Source organism: Sipha flava, unplaced genomic scaffold (genome assembly GCF_003268045.1).
Source record: "Sipha flava isolate LNK unplaced genomic scaffold, YSA_version1 129_pilon_pilon, whole genome shotgun sequence".
Lineage (NCBI taxonomy): Eukaryota > Metazoa > Arthropoda > Insecta > Hemiptera > Aphididae > Sipha > Sipha flava.
Genome location: NW_020271755.1, coordinates 37,703 through 55,020, shown reverse-complemented (window position 1 = coordinate 55,020; position 17,318 = coordinate 37,703). Strand labels below are relative to the sequence as shown.

At 32.0% G+C, this 17,318-nt stretch overlaps 2 protein-coding genes across 5 annotated transcripts in view; both read right to left on the bottom strand.

The window, feature by feature from the left end:
* Positions 1-178: 178 nt before the first annotated feature.
* LOC112694415 (nucleoside diphosphate kinase) lies at positions 179-2,528 on the bottom strand. 2 transcript variants are annotated; one of them, XM_025569866.1, is made up of 6 exons: positions 2,343-2,528; positions 2,191-2,282; positions 1,374-1,538; positions 612-713; positions 439-551; positions 179-355 (listed from the first exon to the last, which is right to left on the bottom strand). In XM_025569866.1, exons 3-6 carry the CDS (start codon positions 1,506-1,508, stop codon positions 232-234), a joined length of 474 nt encoding a protein of 157 aa, XP_025425651.1. In that variant the 5' UTR covers positions 1,509-1,538; positions 2,191-2,282; positions 2,343-2,528; the 3' UTR covers positions 179-231. The 2 variants fall into 2 exon arrangements, with proteins under 2 accessions (XP_025425651.1, XP_025425650.1); XM_025569865.1 differs by lacking the exon at positions 2,191-2,282.
* A 6,117-nt stretch (positions 2,529-8,645) lies between these two features.
* LOC112694441 (epidermal growth factor receptor) overlaps positions 8,646-17,318 on the bottom strand; it is a 31,136-nt gene continuing 22,463 nt past the window's right edge. Inside the window, exons 1-17 of one of the 3 annotated variants that reach the window (XM_025569905.1) lie at positions 15,818-15,881; positions 15,302-15,637; positions 14,895-15,220; positions 14,630-14,827; positions 14,253-14,554; positions 13,942-14,177; positions 13,741-13,873; positions 13,386-13,674; positions 12,670-13,035; positions 12,438-12,580; positions 12,073-12,352; positions 11,652-11,949; positions 11,347-11,577; positions 10,971-11,254; positions 10,665-10,884; positions 10,216-10,398; positions 8,646-9,455 (exon numbers count right to left, since the gene is read on the bottom strand). In XM_025569905.1, coding sequence (XP_025425690.1) covers positions 9,139-9,455; positions 10,216-10,398; positions 10,665-10,884; positions 10,971-11,254; positions 11,347-11,577; positions 11,652-11,949; positions 12,073-12,352; positions 12,438-12,580; positions 12,670-13,035; positions 13,386-13,674; positions 13,741-13,873; positions 13,942-14,177; positions 14,253-14,554; positions 14,630-14,827; positions 14,895-15,220; positions 15,302-15,637; positions 15,818-15,866 — 4,191 coding nt within the window. In that variant the 5' untranslated portion in view covers positions 15,867-15,881 and the 3' untranslated portion in view covers positions 8,646-9,138. Of the gene's footprint in view, positions 9,456-10,215; positions 10,399-10,664; positions 10,885-10,970; positions 11,255-11,346; positions 11,578-11,651; positions 11,950-12,072; positions 12,353-12,437; positions 12,581-12,669; positions 13,036-13,385; positions 13,675-13,740; positions 13,874-13,941; positions 14,178-14,252; positions 14,555-14,629; positions 14,828-14,894; positions 15,221-15,301; positions 15,638-15,817; positions 15,882-17,318 lie in introns of those variants that run through there. The other 2 variants (XM_025569904.1, XM_025569903.1) reach the window with 2 other exon arrangements.

Sequence of the window (17,318 nt, the reverse complement as noted above, 5' to 3'; positions counted from 1 at the left end):
TTGAACTAAAATAATTAAATTTATTGAATATAACAGTTATAACAACAATAAATAGTAAAATAATATGAATATTTTATTCAGTATTAAATTAATATATCAAATTACTAATGTATATGTTCCATCAAAGAACTTTAATAATGATTCGTATACGCTTCCACCAAACAAGAAACTGAACTAATATCTGAATTGTGGTTTATTTTTAAGCTTATTAAATCACTTCATAGTTGTATTTTAATTTTCACCATATAGCCATGCATCGCTGGCTCTTGACCACGACACTACTTCTTTCTCTGAAAACCACAGAGAAATTTCTTTGTTGGCTGATTCTACAGCATCGGAACCATGAATAATATTACTATTAAAATAGAAAATGTAAAAATGAATAAAAATTAAAACAATAGGCATTAATAGTCAAAATAAATCAGTGAAAATATTTACCGGCCAACCTGGATACATAGATCACCTCTAATTGTACCTGGGTTAGAGTTTTTTGGGTCAGTTGCACCAAGAATAAATCGTCCAGTTTTAACAACATCCAAACCTTCCCATACCTAATAATATTAACATTTTAGTAGTTAGATAATTGAACTAATAATTATATATGCAATAACCATTGGGACTACTGGTCCAGAAGACATGTATTTGACAAGGCCGGGGAAGAATGGTCTGCTTGATAGATCAGCATAGTGTTTTGATAATAATTCTTCGGATGCCTAAAATAAGTCACCAGTATTATTTGAATTTTTTGTTTACTATAATTTATTTAATATATTAAAAGTAAATTTGAATTTTTAATTGTTTTAAAAAATGAAATACAATATTTAAGTTATTTATAACAGCTTATGATGATTCTAGCTATTTATATTTTTTTTTTATATTTATGTTAATAATGTAAATATTTTGGGAAGAAACTTGTTATACAATTAGATTTACAAGTATATGTTGAATCTCAAAGAAATATAAAATAAGTCTTAAAATGTAATATATATGTGATAAATATATTATTATTTGTTATAAAAATGTAAGCCAAACTCACAATCTTAATCTCTTTAGTAGAAAATGTCACTAAAACACAGAAATAGCTTTGCTTTCACTTGCTGGTAGCATAAGCGCAAGAGGATCTTTAGTACCCCTGATTTTATTTTAGGTTAATCTATAATAATTACAGTGAAATACTATCAATTTTATTTTCAAGAATTTTAGCACCCCTAATAATTAGGCTCTAATTGTGTCTATATTTAGTAATAATGTATGGTCAAATTAATGGCCATAAAATAGTACAATTGGATGTATATTTAGAAGATTTAATGCTTATTGTATTATACTTGTTATTAAATAATCAAGAAAACGGTTTAATGACTAAATGCACATACCCACATGAACTTCATGGCGACTAATTTGAACCCTTTTTCTTCAAAGCGCTTGATTATCTTGCCGACTAGGCCACGTTGAACACCGTCTGGCTTGACCATAATGAACGTACGTTCAGAATAAGCATCTGCAGCCATTTTTCAGCTAAATAGTATACACAACAAGCGCTGAACAAACAAAAGCAACAATTAAATGTATATTATAAAGTTGTGCAAAGTTGTTATCATAAATTTCAAGTGTATCAGCTGATAGTCATATCGCGGAAAGCATTAACTCAAATAGTTTAATCGTGATTTGCGTGTACTAAATTTTTAATGGCATTGGAAAACAAAAAAATTAAGAGTACGTACAAATGATTAATTCCCAATTAATCCTTATAGAAACATTTATCTATATCAAACAGGACTATTAAAATGTAACCTAATCATTTTCTATAGCTGCTTCTTTCGTTACTCTATGAGTTTGAATAACACTGTATCGGCTAAAAAAAAATATTCAAACGGCCTGTAAAAGCAGAGGAACGGTATCACCATGATGTACGTGAACAAGCTCGAATGTGAACCTTTAGCATTTCATTAAGTCCGATTCACTAAATGGGAAATGGGACGGGATAATAGTTGTACAAGAAGCACAATCGACTAACTATATAACTATTTTTAGTTTTAAGTTCTTCAATAGATATTAATCGATAAAATGAGGATAAAATATTCGAACTTTCAACATTCATTAACGACAAAAGCAATACGAAACGGAGTAAGAAAATAATCCAACGCAATCGCGGTTCAACATTCATTTTGGACGTTGGTCGTATCAACTCACGAGCAGTGGGATCGGTGTGTCCAAACGAAAGTTTGACGAAATCCATTACGCCCGTTGTCGGGATAAAATCCAATCGTACGGGAACAACGACACTAGTAATGAGTAGGTTAAGTGTTTAATGGGTGGGAAGGAAAAAAAAAGCGTATACTCACTAGACTGCGACGAAAACTACTTCGGGAACGGATCGATAGGACAAAAGCTGGGCGGAAAGGTCGTTCACGCGTAAACGGTTAAATAATAAAGAGCGTTTGAGCGAATGACGCCGATGACTGAACCCTTGACGGCACGAGATAGTGACGGTAAGAAACACAGATATCTATATTATACTAGATGACGAACTCTCGATATCACTTGAAGCACGCATTGATTATGTTATCATTTGTCCGCCATGTTTTGGGTTGGAAAAATATTGTATCAACACTATTCCCCACATATCACAACATTAATTATATACTATTTAGTTACTAATATTTATTAAACATGCCTGTTTCTTGTGTTGCATACGTTTGTTCAAATCGCTTTAAAAGTAATTCCTCAATTCACTTTTTTCGGTACATATGAAGTATAGATAATATGATTTAAAAACACCTCAACATTTACATTTTTAATTGCAACGTATATTCTGTACATTCTCTGTATCTGTATATTCTCAATTAGCTGAAACACTCCAGCCTCTTTCGTGCACCGATCCCGAAAATGACACAATTATTGAAATTCAACAATTTCTATCAGCTTCGCTACCTATGTTGCTATCTGCAAAACCCATCTCTCCTGGTGAAATATAATTAAAAAATTACCTCCCGGCAAGGCACCTGGAAATTACCTCATTACAAATAAAATTCTAAAAAATCTGTCTCTCAAAACTTTATCATTGCTCACCCACATATATAATTCTATACTAAGATTGTCCCACTTCCCTAAAATCTGGAAATTTTCAGTCATTATATTTATACACAAACCAAATAAATCTAAACACTTATCTTCGTCATACCGTCCCATAAGTTTACTTCCAGTCCTTGGTAAACTTTTCGAAAAGGCCCTCCTGAAAAGAATCCCAGTCCCATCCTTCAAAACAACCATATCATACTGAATAATCAGTTTGGTTTTCGAAACAGGCACTCAACAATCCATCAAGTTCATCGTCTTACTGAAGAAATCTCAACTGCTCTCGAAAATAAAAAAAAACTGTTCTGGACTTTTTTTAGATATTGCTCAAGCATTCGATAAAGTCTGGCATAATGGCTTACTATACAAATTAAAACTTTTCATGCCAGCTCCCTACTATCTTATTATCAAATCTTACCTACAAAATCGTTCGTTTGTCGTACGACAGGGTAACGATATTTTATCTACTCACCCAATATATGCTAGAGTTCCACAGGGTAGTGATCTATCCCCTGATCTATATAATGTATTCACAGCAGACATCACTCAATCTAGTAACACCCTTCTAGCAACATACGCTGATGACACAGCTATTCTTTCCTCCAGTCCAAATCCTATCCTAACTTCAGTTGAACTCTAGGATCATGCTAATAAAATTGAAGAATGGGCCAAAAAAATAGAAAATAAAAATTAATACGGAAAAGTCTGTGCAAGTTACTTTCACGTTAAAACAATCTCCCTGTGAGTGAGTGCCTTCAATTAATTATGAACAACGCCCCCATCCCTGTCCAAACCAAAATCAAGTACTTAGGCATAATGCTTGATAAAAGACTAACCTGGGGCCCCCCACCTAAAAGAAAAAAAGAAAATCATCGAACAACAGACTTCACATCCTCCGACCACTCCTAAACTCCAAAAGAACACTCCAAAACAAACTTATTATATATAAGTGAATCATAAGACCAGTCTGGTTTTATGGAATAGCAATGTGGGGTCTAGCAAAGCCCTCGAACATCAGGCCAATTCAGGCTTTTCAATAAAGGCTAAGGTTAGTTTCCAAAGCTCCCTGGTACGTTTCAAACTCTACCTTGCACAACGACTTAAAAATAATAACTACTATTGAACTAGCCAAAACAATGTATAAACGTTTCCACCAAAATTTAAACACGCATAGCAATACATTAATATCAACCATGTCCTCCCTTACCCTCCCAAAAAAATGTTAGACTATGTTGCGTGCCGTCGTTCAATCGTAACGATGGTTACATTTCTTAGGATAATATTCCAAATAAAAATACTCAAATATAATTTAACTGTTTATTTAAGAATTCTTCTAAGTACAAAAATACTATCTAAAAATGATCTGGCGTGAAGGTGCTTGCGACTATACCTGTAAACCACATCTGAATATTGGTCTATTCGAGACTCCCTTATATACCCCGCTTCTCATAGTTGACCCGGACCTAGTGAATGCTAAATCACTCGTCCTATGCGATTCACCTTGGCATATAGATTGATGCCTTTCTATAATATTTTAATAATTATGTACTAATTGTCTTCTGTACCATATAATTAGTAAGGACCTACATCTCTGTAATATATCATACTGATGTCTTTCTGTAATATTTATTTTTAATGTCACACTTTGAAATGTAGCCACACGATTCATATATAACATGTGCTTGTGTTACCCTCTAATTAAATTAAAATTCCTTTCTATTCATACGAATATGATTATTATATTAATAATAATCATTTCCCGATTTCTATTATTTATGATCTACGTGGTCCCATCCATGTCTTATGAGTCGTAAGGACCTACATTTATGTATGTCCACAACAACTACATCATGTTGCTAAGTTAAAAACAGTTAAAAACGTCGTTTACTAACAAAACTAATATTGTTTTATAACCAGTAGAAATTTGTATAAATATACTTTTTAAATCTAATTTACTGCATCATTTTCTTTTTATAATTTTTTTCTCCTAATATATTTATAGGAATTACCCTTAAGACCAATTTTTAGTAAGTATACATCAAGGTATGGGTGTGATTACTTGGAAAACAAACCCTACTACAGTAAATCAGTACATAAACATATATTTTATATATTTTATTTAATATATATAATATATATAATAGTTAAAACCAAATATAGCAAGTATAGTGATTTGGTTTTGTGTATTTAAATAAGTCATTTTATTTATTGTATACTCATTGATTACGAGTATAATATTATCAATGTATATTATATACATTATATAAATAATCAATAGTGCAATTTTAAATTAATATTCTCAATTCTGTAATGAAATTTAATTTTGATTAAACATAATCAAAAATGTTTAATTTAATAATTTAGTGTGTTCAACTCTTTTATATAGTGTAAAGTAATGTTTTGCAACCGAAAACATGGCGGACGTATGATAATCTTGCGTCCCCGGGCTTCACTTTTCTCAATGGAAAACATCGGTAGTTCGTTATTTAGTATAATATAGATATCTGTGGTAAGAAATAGCAGTAGCAGTTATAATCAGTGCTCGATTTGTGGGGGGACGCAGGGGGACGGAGTATACCAACTGATTTTCAAAAATGTAAGCGTTCCCCTACTACTATTACCTACGTTATAATTATAAAGCTTAACAAGTATTGGGGATGATATTTTCATTAAAGTAAACAGAGTCCCTCTTCTTTAATTTTGCGAAGTTTAGCACTGGTTATAGTAGCACTGTTATTTTACAATAGCATGGATTGCTAAATTTTGTAGGTATTTTGTTTTTGATGTTGTCCTACCTTCCAACACTGTTTTATAGCTGCTATTATATTAGGAGTTAGAACACACATTATAATATTAAAAATATAGGGATCCCAGATTTATTTTTTAAAAATACGGGACATTTTAAATCATATCTATACTTGTGAATTACATTGGTATTAATTTGGAGAGGGGTAAGGAGACTTATGTTAACAATTATCATATTACAAAATTAAATATATGTTTATTATACAAATTTTTTGTAAATATTTGGTAGCTAAAATTACATTTGGCCTCCGTGTAAAATTTAATTTTCCTTGTAGTTACTCATAATATTTGATACCTAGTTGAAATAAATATAAATTATAATTAAAAACAAATAATTAGATGACTCCTATGATAAGTGTATTAAGGTGACTTTCCCATAATAAAAAAATCAAAAGAGATAGTTTTAATTTGTTTTCAGATTTTTTTATTTCTTATAATCGAATATTATTAATTATCATTTGATTTAGATATTAAAGTTTTGGAATAATTTAAAATTTAAAAAGCTAAATGACGTGAAAAAATTTAATTTTTAAAATAAGGTACATACGAGACGGATTATCCAAAATACGGGACAAAAGTGTTATTTTTAAATTTGCGTCGGGACACCGAACACTTCGTTCAAACATGGCACAATTCCCTAAAATACAGGACGTATTTGATCCCGAGAAAAATAGTAGTAGCATCTTAGTAGCTGGCAAAACACATAAATAAGTTTATTTTATATACCTATCTGTGACATATGATAATTGACCATGCACGTGTTATCGATATCATAAGCTCAGAAAATAGATATCAATGTATCAAATGACTATTGTTACAACCAATTGTTCTGTACATGCGCGCCCGAAGGGGGGGGCAAAGGGGTCATTGACCTTATTAGGAATTTTTGATACAAAACTATTGTTAATTTAGTATCACGCAGTATAGTATTATAACATAATTTTATAGAAATCCATTTATGAAGTTTAGTAAAATGTATTATATTTTAAGATAATCTAAAATGTATAATCTTGAACATATTTATTAGTTTACAATGTTTTCACATGACTGCATATCGCTTAAAATTATAAATTCTCCGAGTATCGATATCTACGGTATTTGATTTTGTTTTCATCTATTTTTAGATAGGTACAAGTTGTTTTGGCCCTTAGAATTTTAATCTTGCCCCAGGTATGTTGCGGCTGCGCTTGATTCGGTATAATATATATTATACTATTTAAAGTGCATGTTCCATAAAATGTTCATATATAAATAAATAAATATAAGAATATTTTAATATTTTATAAATGTAATATAATAACCCAATACATGAGGCAATGAAATATATAGAAATATGTAACAAAATAATAATGTTAAATACTATTTTATCATCCATAACATTACTGACAATTAAAGACATCTGCCAACAGTAGAATATTAGAAAATACTAATCAAAAGTTTAATAATGAAGTCAAATTGTGTATAAATGTAATTATAAAGTCTTACTATATTAATAAATATTTATTTATTGCATAAATTGTATTTATAGTAAATAATTATTATATATATTTAAATATAATTATATTTAATAATTTCCTGAAGACCTATATTTTATATAAATTATTATTAAGTTATTTAAGTTGAAGATAAAATAAAAAAAAATTGAATATCATATTTTAATGAATATTAATATGTTATTATTATTTTAGTTATAATTATTAACAAGGTTATAAAATTATAATTAAGGGGGTATGGCGGCAAATCCCCCTGCATGGGTTATATTTTTTCATTCAAATGCTACCCTTATTTATTTTTAAGTATGGTCTACTTGTTAGAAGCATAATTTTTATAATAACTCAACAATATAGATTATACTGATCAACTTGTTTTTATTGACACTTTACAATTGACTTACAAGATGAATATTACAAGTACACAAGTAGTACATTAAGTGTACAAAAATATGCTTAGCAGTTTAAAAATCACACACAATAATAGGGCAACAAACTTATTAAGAAGTTATATAAATTATAACATTACATAAAAAAAAATAATTATAATCATCGTTATCGCAAAGTAATTAATTTTTATTATGTTCTCAGTAGATAACACATTAAATAAATGGCACTTACTAATATTAGGTACATTTAAAGTGAACAATAAAAATAATAAATAGTATTTTTCTTTTATCAAACCGAAAATGAACAACAAATTCTAACATGTTAATATTCTAACTTATGTATGTAAACAGTAGCTGATGGCAAATAATGGGTTTTTTTTTACGTTTAATCTAATAATATTATTTTAAGTTATGATGATACATGGAAAATTAAGAGATCTAAAAGAAAATTGATTTATTAAACATTTTAATTAATATTATATAAGTACAACAGGTCAGTTTAATAATCTCCCACGTATCTACTTTATAAGTACCTAAAGTTTTAATAGGTCAGACAACATAAGTTAACTGGTAGCTGGCAATTACATATGCATGAATAACACACATAATTATATTCAGTAGAAGTCTATAATATAATAAAACAAAATATTGCCGTAGTTAAAAGTAAATACAAATTGCAATTAAAAAAATTATAATAGTTGGTTGTATACTTCCTTAAAACTAACATGTATACAAATAATATAATAATACATACATATATATAAAAATGTCAAATGCATTTTGGAAAAAAAAAAAATATTTACAACTAAATAAATATCACAGCCTTAAAAATATATATATATATATATATATATATATACTTTTCTTTTGTCTGCCCAAAGCTATCTTAAAGGCAATCAGTTTTTTTTTTTTTTTTTGGGATAATTTGTTTTTGATTTTTCTTTTTTTAAGTACATTAATTCAGAGGAATATAACGTCCCTCAATATTTCCACTTTGTTGCTGTCTTATGGGCAAACTATACAGTCATATACACAATAAAAATTGTAAGTTCACAATAACAAGAAGCTTACAAATAATATAAAAGATTTCTTTACAGTTATTTTATCAAATAATAATAAAATGTACAGTCGGGATAGAAAATGGCACAGCAGTGTATACAAATAAATAGTTTTAAAAATAAAATTATATAAATAAAACAATGTATATAATATATCAAAGAAACATAAAAAAAAAAAAATTTATGCTGGTTTTTTTTCTATTGTCCTAATAATTCTTAAAACGAGTCAACAGAACAAAACTTAAACGTCTACTAAAAGGTTCCTTTCAACAACGGCTAAAGAGTTGAGACCTCACCTCAGCTTGGCAGGGGTTTTGGTCATCAAACGGTTGTCTCGTTTCGTCTGAGTGGTTGAAGTTCTCTTTGCAACCGGTCAAAATCGTTATAGTACTCGTGGTCAGATTCGTCTTCCAGACTACGACCGTTGGTAGTAGGCGCAGGCGACTGTGGTTCGGCAGATACGCTGGACGTGCCAGTACTGTTGCCACTAGTGACAACTGAGGATATAGGATTCGTTTCGCCACCAGTCAAATGGTATTCTGGATTGTCCACGCTACTCACTTGGGCCGGCAAGAAGTCAGGTTGGAAGTTTTTGGTTGTTCCTAGGGGCCTTGGTAGGCTACCGTTGGCGTATTCCGCTGCAAACGTACAAGCATTTTTAATAAACGCGTCTACTACTTTATGCGATATATATATGAAATTATTGATTTGAAAAATATACCCGGTAAAAATATTTTTTTTATGGTTATAGAAACCAAGGGCTTTAAAACGTTTATGGTGGAGTTTAATAGTTTATATCGTAATTAACGGATTGATTTTAGTTTTGTTTAGAAGCTAGATGAATTATTATACTGTACACATTAACTATTTTCGCTTAGTTTTGGTATGTTTTATAAACAATTATAGAAGAAGTTTGTAGAACAATAAACAACTGCAGCATTAGAATAAAAAGTGGAAAAAAAAACTGAAATGTTAAAGTAATATAGAATCGTACAAATTTAACATTTTAAAACGATAAGGAAATAATTCTGTGCGTTAAAGGAACCAATGACCATTTGGAGCTTCGATGGATGACGGAGTAATAACGCAAAAAGTAATAAAAAATATATGCTGAGAAATTAATATTGAAAAAACATACTTGGAAACTAGCTATAAAAATTTGAGAAACTTACTAAGATTCACAGAATTAAGTAAAGACAAAACAGTAGTTTGTTAGGTAATAAAATAATTCATTATTTAAAATAAAGTAATTAACAAACATATGGCAAAAATTAGCGTCAAAAAATTTACATTAATAAATTAAATGCTATTAACTAAAATATTAATGTAATTACATTGTGATTGGCTATGTTTTTGAGTCAAAATAATTCAATTTTAACTTTCGTATTGATAGCGTACCTTCAGAATGTTGATGACCAATTAAATCGATGTAGTTGGCAGGTGTATGTCGGCGTTTGTGATCGGTTTCATCATTGGCCGGAGATGGCATTAAATAGTCGTCCTCGTCTAATGGCAAGTCCAGTTTGAGTGTGCCTACTTGAGCTTTGCTTCCGTTACTGAGATCATCGGATGTTTCACAATCTGTCGGATGAAAAACCGATAAAATTATGTTCTTTTTAATACAGTAAAACCTCGATAAGACAAAATCGCTTGGGACCATGATATTTTTCCGTGTTAACGGGGTTTTCGTCTTGACCGGGTTAGTTAATTGTATGTAATTTGAAACGGGACCAAAATAATGTGCCGTTATACCGAGGTTTCCGTCTTACCGAAGTTCCGTCTTATCGAGGTTTTACTATATCACCATTTACGCTTAGCGTTTGAAAATAAACTAAAACAATCATTACCTATTCTATGAATTTCACCGAATTTCCTGAGCTCGCGATCCCAATTGAGTCTATTGTGCATGGGAGGTCCTAGCATATCGGCGCCCGCCGTGCTACTCGATCCCAATCTCGACGGTCCAGGCATGCTACTGCTCATCTTTGGGTTCATATACTCATCAGCTTCCATTATGCTCATATCCGCACCTTCTGACGCAAGATTCGATAGTATTTCATTTTCATCCTGTAAAAAATAACACACGTGAAATACTTATACGCAAATTATTCAAATAATTAGATTATTAAATTTCGATGAAGTTGACAGTTTACCTGCGACGAGTAAGACGGCAACCTCATGTAACGATCGCCTGGTATGACAAGGTATCTTCCCGGATCGATGGCCATTTTAGCGAATTCATCGGCGAGTTCTTCGAAACTAGGTCGGCTGTCTTTTTCAATTAACCAACACTTGACCATTACCATGTAAACGTCAATGGTGCAAATAGGTGGCTGCGGTAAACGTTCTCCTTTCTCCAACAGACCCAGTACATCTTTCTTATCGACATTTTCGTACGGTTGCTTGCCGTAAGTCAGCAATTCCCAAACGGTAATACCTTTATAATTACAAAAACACATATGTTACCAAATATAACAATATTCGCCAAATTAACAGTGCACATTTCGTACATAGAAATCTATTACTTACCAAATGCCCATACGTCACTTTTGTGCGTGAACACTCTGTACTTGAGACATTCCGGTGCCAACCATTTCACAGGCATCTTTCCACCGTCAGCCGTGTATTCTAATTGATCGACGTCTAACAGTTTAGCCAAACCGAAATCTGTGATCTTCACGCAGTTAGTATTTTGCACGAGCACATTGCGTGCTGCCAGATCTCTGTGTACCAGTCGTTTTTCTTCCAAATATGCCATACCTAATTAAAACACATTGATTAAAACATACTTCTTCAAATTTATTCTTTATTTTAATTTCAATTAAATCGCTCACCTTTGGCTATTTGCGTGCACCATTTTAGGAACGTTTTTGAACCGATTTTGTCCTTGTTGTTACGTACATACTTTAGCAAACATCCGAGTGGCATGAGCTGGGTGACCAGCATCATTTCGGATGTCATACACACGGCCAATAGTTTTACCAGATTGTCATGTTCAACACTAGCCATTATATAAGCTTCATCTAAGAATTCTTTGCTAGTGTTCTCGTAACCACACGTGTCGTCTTTTTTGTGTAGCTTTTTGATTGCTACTGGAATTTTGATGTTCTCGCCTTCGACAACCCAAACGCCCTAAAAACCCGTTATTGTTTTATTAAAAGCATACCTTTACGAGTACCTACATTATAGGCATCACACAATACAACTATTTATAATACTAAATTATGTATCAATATAATTGATGAAATATAATACCTTATACACCACTCCAAAAGCTCCGTTTCCAAGTTCTGCACCAATTCGTAAGTCTACTTCTTTGACGATTCTCAATTTAGCTGTATTAGGTTTAACATTTGAAGGCCTAAGTGGTTCGTTATCTTCCATACCTGTAAGCACCATTGTCATTTTCACTGCAGTCTCTTTGGCTCGTGCGCGTCTTCTCCAGTGCCAAACAAGAATCATAAGTAAAACCATGACCAAAAAGGTGAACACTACAACTGCAGTCAGTATCAAAGGTATTTGCTCTGAATCACTACTAAAACAAAATAATAACGTATAAAAAAAAATTACAAATCTATGTCGAATACATGGATATGTTTCAATATTCATAGTAAACTTACAGTTTAGAAGCCATTCTGACGTCATCAGCGGAACAATAAGGGTCCGGGTCGTCCATCTTGTACACTTTGTACGGCGCGAAAGATGGGCAGATAGGACCGGAGCAATTGAACGCTGTACGGTTATCCGAAGGATTACCACTGAGCTAAAACGTTATAAGAGAATAAGTAATATGTAAGTGTAAACAATAGGCAACTTTCTGTGGACCACTAAAAGCAACCTAATGGTATTTACCTCGAATATTTTAAAATGTCGGCAAGCTTGGCATTGGTATGCATGTGGTCCGTAACATCCTCTACACAAAATATCGCACGGCATGCATTCTCGTTCCATTTCACCAGTTGATAATGTATTGGTTGTTGCATAATATTCGATAGGACAATCATCTACACACTGATCGCCACGTTTATAGCCTGCGCAGCGTTGGCATACCTGATCGTGAAACCCAAAACCAGTGCATCTTAGACATCGCGGATGGCATTTTCTGCATACAGCTTTACCAGCCAAAGCGCGTAGAGCAGCACCACCTTGTTCTAACGGTCCAACCCATTCATAATAATAACCGTTAGGACAAGTTTCATTTTTGTGCAAACATCTCTCCTAAAAGTAAATAAAATTTATATAAACTAAATTATATATTATATATATATATATATATGTTACTATACATGTTGATTCGTAGTTTAGAAATCAATTATTTAGAAAATATTGATAAATTAAGTAATGGTTATCAAATTATACTAAAATATTGTCTACTTTATACATATTTATACTTCATTTTCTTTTAATATTAAAATAACCTTAATACAGTAAAAAAAAAAAATACGAGCGATACATAGACAATGCATAATTATTTAAAATGTATTATTAAAATTGTATAGGTTTGCTTATAATGGACATTAAAAAAGTAAAAAAGGGGAAAAATAAATAAATAAGAAGCAAATACATACTACGGAAGCGTCAGCATTAAGAACAGCTTTATGACATGATCGACACCCATTAGGTCCAATTGTATTGTCCGGACCACTACAACCTCCAACGCAATTCGCATGACAAGACAAACATACACTGGGTCTGGATTGGCTAGCACTATATTTATTTACTGGACATTGAGATAAGCAATGTGTACCATCGAGAAGATTACGGCATTTTGTACAGTGTTCGGGACCAGGTCCGTGACAACCACCATCGCATTCCGGATGACACGCAGCGCAGGTTTGGTCACCAGCCTCATAAAGTCTGTATAATAAAAAAATGTTAGAACCTATTCAAACTTCACAGTTTTTTTTAAAATACTGAACTTACCCAGGTACATGATTACAGTTTGGTAGACACTGATTATCGTACTGGAAATTACTACAAGACAAACATTGATGTGGTCCAGGACCCCAGCAACCTTGATTTGAACACTCGGGATCGCAAATTTCATTTTCTGCTTCTATTAATTATTAATGATGCCGTGAATGAATGCTATTAAGATTAAATAAATTTAAAATGAACACTTACGGCATAAAGAATCGTTTTTGTTATTTTGTAAAAGTTTAGGATGTTCAGAAGATTTTTTTATTGATTCCCAGTCAATAGTCTGAGCGTAGCACAGTTTTTTATTTTCTAAAATTGCAACGCTACCAGAATGAATTTTCTTTAAAGAACGTAAGCCCAATGATGTTAACGACGTCTTAACAATATATAACGATGCAAAATATTCAGTTACGGTACGGCCACCAATGACTTCCAAATTTCTATTAACATATTATAATATAATTTATTATACTCGTATAACTCTTATATTAATAATAATAAATTTAAAATTTTACCGAAAATATGATAGATTTTTAAAATCTTCATGGGATCCTTGTATGTTTATATAACCAGTCACCTCTTTTAACGTACTAAATACTTCTAAACGGTCAGGATGCATTGCTTTGATACGCTGGCCAAAACTAAAGTTGGCAAAAACTTGTTGAAACCCTTTAAATGTTTGATCCAAGATGGTTAGCGAACCTTCGATTACAGTACAGTCTTTAAAGCTATCGATGTTGCTATCATGTATAGTGGCCACGCCTTCGCACGTTTTTGGACATGGACCATCGCACAATACACATTCACCGTTTACAGCTTGTAAAATGTTATATTTTATAATTTAGACAAATATATCTTATATACAAAAAAAAAAAAAAGTATAATTCCTTACTTTTTTCTTTGGTGGGCAACTTCGTACACATGCTCCGTTGTCTTTAAGTAAATGTTCAGGACAGTTCTTTACGCAAGTTGCGCCATAAGCATACTTTCCATTGGGATTTGTTTCCCAGGAATACGTTATAGAATTATAACGTTGCATCGCTGGACATTCTTGAGTGCATACACCGTCGTCATAGAAATTTCGACATGCCTTCAAATTGAAAAAAAAGTAGGTTATTTAAAGAGTAATAATTAATAGTATAATATATTATACTTACAAGGCAATCACTTTGTTTTGGTCCGGTACAACCACCAGCACAAAACAAATGACAACAGTCTCTGGGTTTGGGTCCAAAACATCGACCCTGGTAACATTGGGGACTACAGTTGATCTTTGAAAATTTTTGACAGTTGTGAGGCCCTTCTCCCCAACATCCACCCGTACATGACTTATCACAAGGTGGACATTCTCGTTCCGAATTGGAAAAATTATACATGTACATCCATTTGGCCCCCTGCCCGGTGATGATCTCATCCCAGTTAATCGAACGCATATGGCACAGATTATAGTTATCGATCATACCCACATTGCCAGCTAATATGTCTAAAATAATAATAATAAAAATAAAAGAATGTGTTGTGAAAAAAACCATTAAAATTTGAAAATATTAAAAAAATAAAGTACCTCTGAGAGCTGGTAATTCGAGATTGTTCATTTTTGATAACATGACTAATAGCGAAAATTCTTCTTCTTTCACAGCTAATTTGAACTGAGTTCGGCCTCGAATTATTTGTAGTCGGGGTAACACGATTTTGCTGACGTCCACGTGAGTAATCAAAACATACCCGGTCACCTCTCGTATGTGCTGCAAAAAACTTAAGTCTAAGTGTTCGTCCTGTAACCACGTCAGTTCCAGATTGCCGTCCACATATGTGCAATTGGTGTATCGATCCTTGAGGTTCCGGTAATGGTGGTCCCGATTTGACGGTACAGACAGACGGCCATTGGTACCGATACATACTGTAAATCAAAAAAAAAAAAAAATACATAAGACCTCGGTTAATATAGATAACATAGATAACATAGATAACACAGATAACATGTAAAATGCTTATAAAATTCTGACTTTTAGGTAAATACAAAACATTGGAATTGGTGTAATACATGCTATTACATAAATACGAAATATGACACTTTTACGTTTTAATTTTTGAACATGATGGATTCCATCGCAGAAACTCTTTTCCATTGGAAAATTCTATACGTCTCTGCAAGAAAATATTATTTTCATACTCCTCCGCCTCCATACACATAAAATATCCTCACATAAGTGTGTTAATCCTCAAGCAATGGTATGTATGACCGCGACGGTTCTGAGTACACTCTAAACAACAACAATGATGATGATGAAGATGATGTGGACGACGGCGACGTCGCTAGTCATTCTCACGTTATTGTTACGTTTACGCATTGTTGTTGTTGTTGTCGATGGAACGACGGCAGTAATATTAACAATAACAATAATAATAATGGAATAATGTTGTATAAGTGTAAGGCAATACGAAACAGCAAAACGGGTGTTGTAGTATCAAATTTTTAATTAAAGTCCATCGCACTGCAGGCGCCAAAAAGCAGTTCATTTTCCTCTGTACTGCACACGCAGGATCGAATTCCAAAGCATACAATACAAAGTCATGAAAAAACTGATAATTAAAAACGTCTTTTTCCCTCGGGTATTGAATACATATGTTTGGACTAATATTGTGCCTCTTAGCTATAGCAAGCTTGTCAACTGACGACACACACGATCGAGTCTCGACGATTGGGAGACAACTATAACCCGTAAGAATTATTATTATTATTATTATTAGAAAAGAAATACAAAAACTATCACAGTTTGATCTCATACGAATCTGGTTTAATTAAATTTCGGGCAGATTATTTAGTCGTTTTCTTAGGTTCTATAGTTTTTTCCGCTAGACAATGAGTAACAAGAATGTTCATTGTTAAGATTTTAATTTAAAAAAATACAATACACTATTAGAAAATTAAATTATAAAGAAAAATAATGTTTTTCACATTATTAATGTCATTAGATATCTGAACTTATTTATAGTACGAACAAATGGAAGCCAATTATCTTGGAAAATATATGTACGAGCATCTGTATTTCAAAATTACTACACGTGTAGTAGAAGTTATTACACTATTGGACAAATCTGATATTATCTGCATAAAAATTATACAGCAGGAATAATAAAAGACCATTTTTATTTTTTATAAATATTAACTTGCCACGGGTTTATGCAAGAGCAATCGCACGAAAAGGTTTTTAATTGAGTTTGAATTAAAAAACCAGTCGGAGATTTCTTTACCAATGTAGTTTACGTTTCGATATGTGGCTTTTATCGGTCTACTAAATTTTAAAAGAATTTGCGAGTAATTGAAAATACCGGTTTTGATTTCATATGACTTCGCTGGAGTAGCTATATCAACAAAAGCAGCATATTATAACACATATTATTGCTTTAGAGCGAGTAAAGAACTGGTTTTGAGATTTAAATCGGATACCTTCAGTTTTTGAAAATACTAAGTCTCTATTTTACGTATTATAAAGTATTTTCTGTTCTTGGTCTACAGCGATTAATCCTTGAATTCATCACAGGTATAAACGTAATTTAAAATTGTTTTATATGCTTCT

Bases quoted from the DNA above. Each gene is read 5' to 3' on its own strand.
- LOC112694415 (XM_025569866.1), bottom strand. From the start codon at position 1,508: ATGGCTGCAGATGCTTATTCTGAACGTACGTTCATTATGGTCAAGCCA. The intron at 714-1,373 runs GTATGTGCATTT...GACTTATTTTAG, and splicing joins TCGCCATGAAGTTCATGTGG to GCATCCGAAGAATTATTATC. The intron at 552-611 runs GTTATTGCATAT...TAATATTATTAG, and splicing joins CTGGACCAGTAGTCCCAATG to GTATGGGAAGGTTTGGATGT.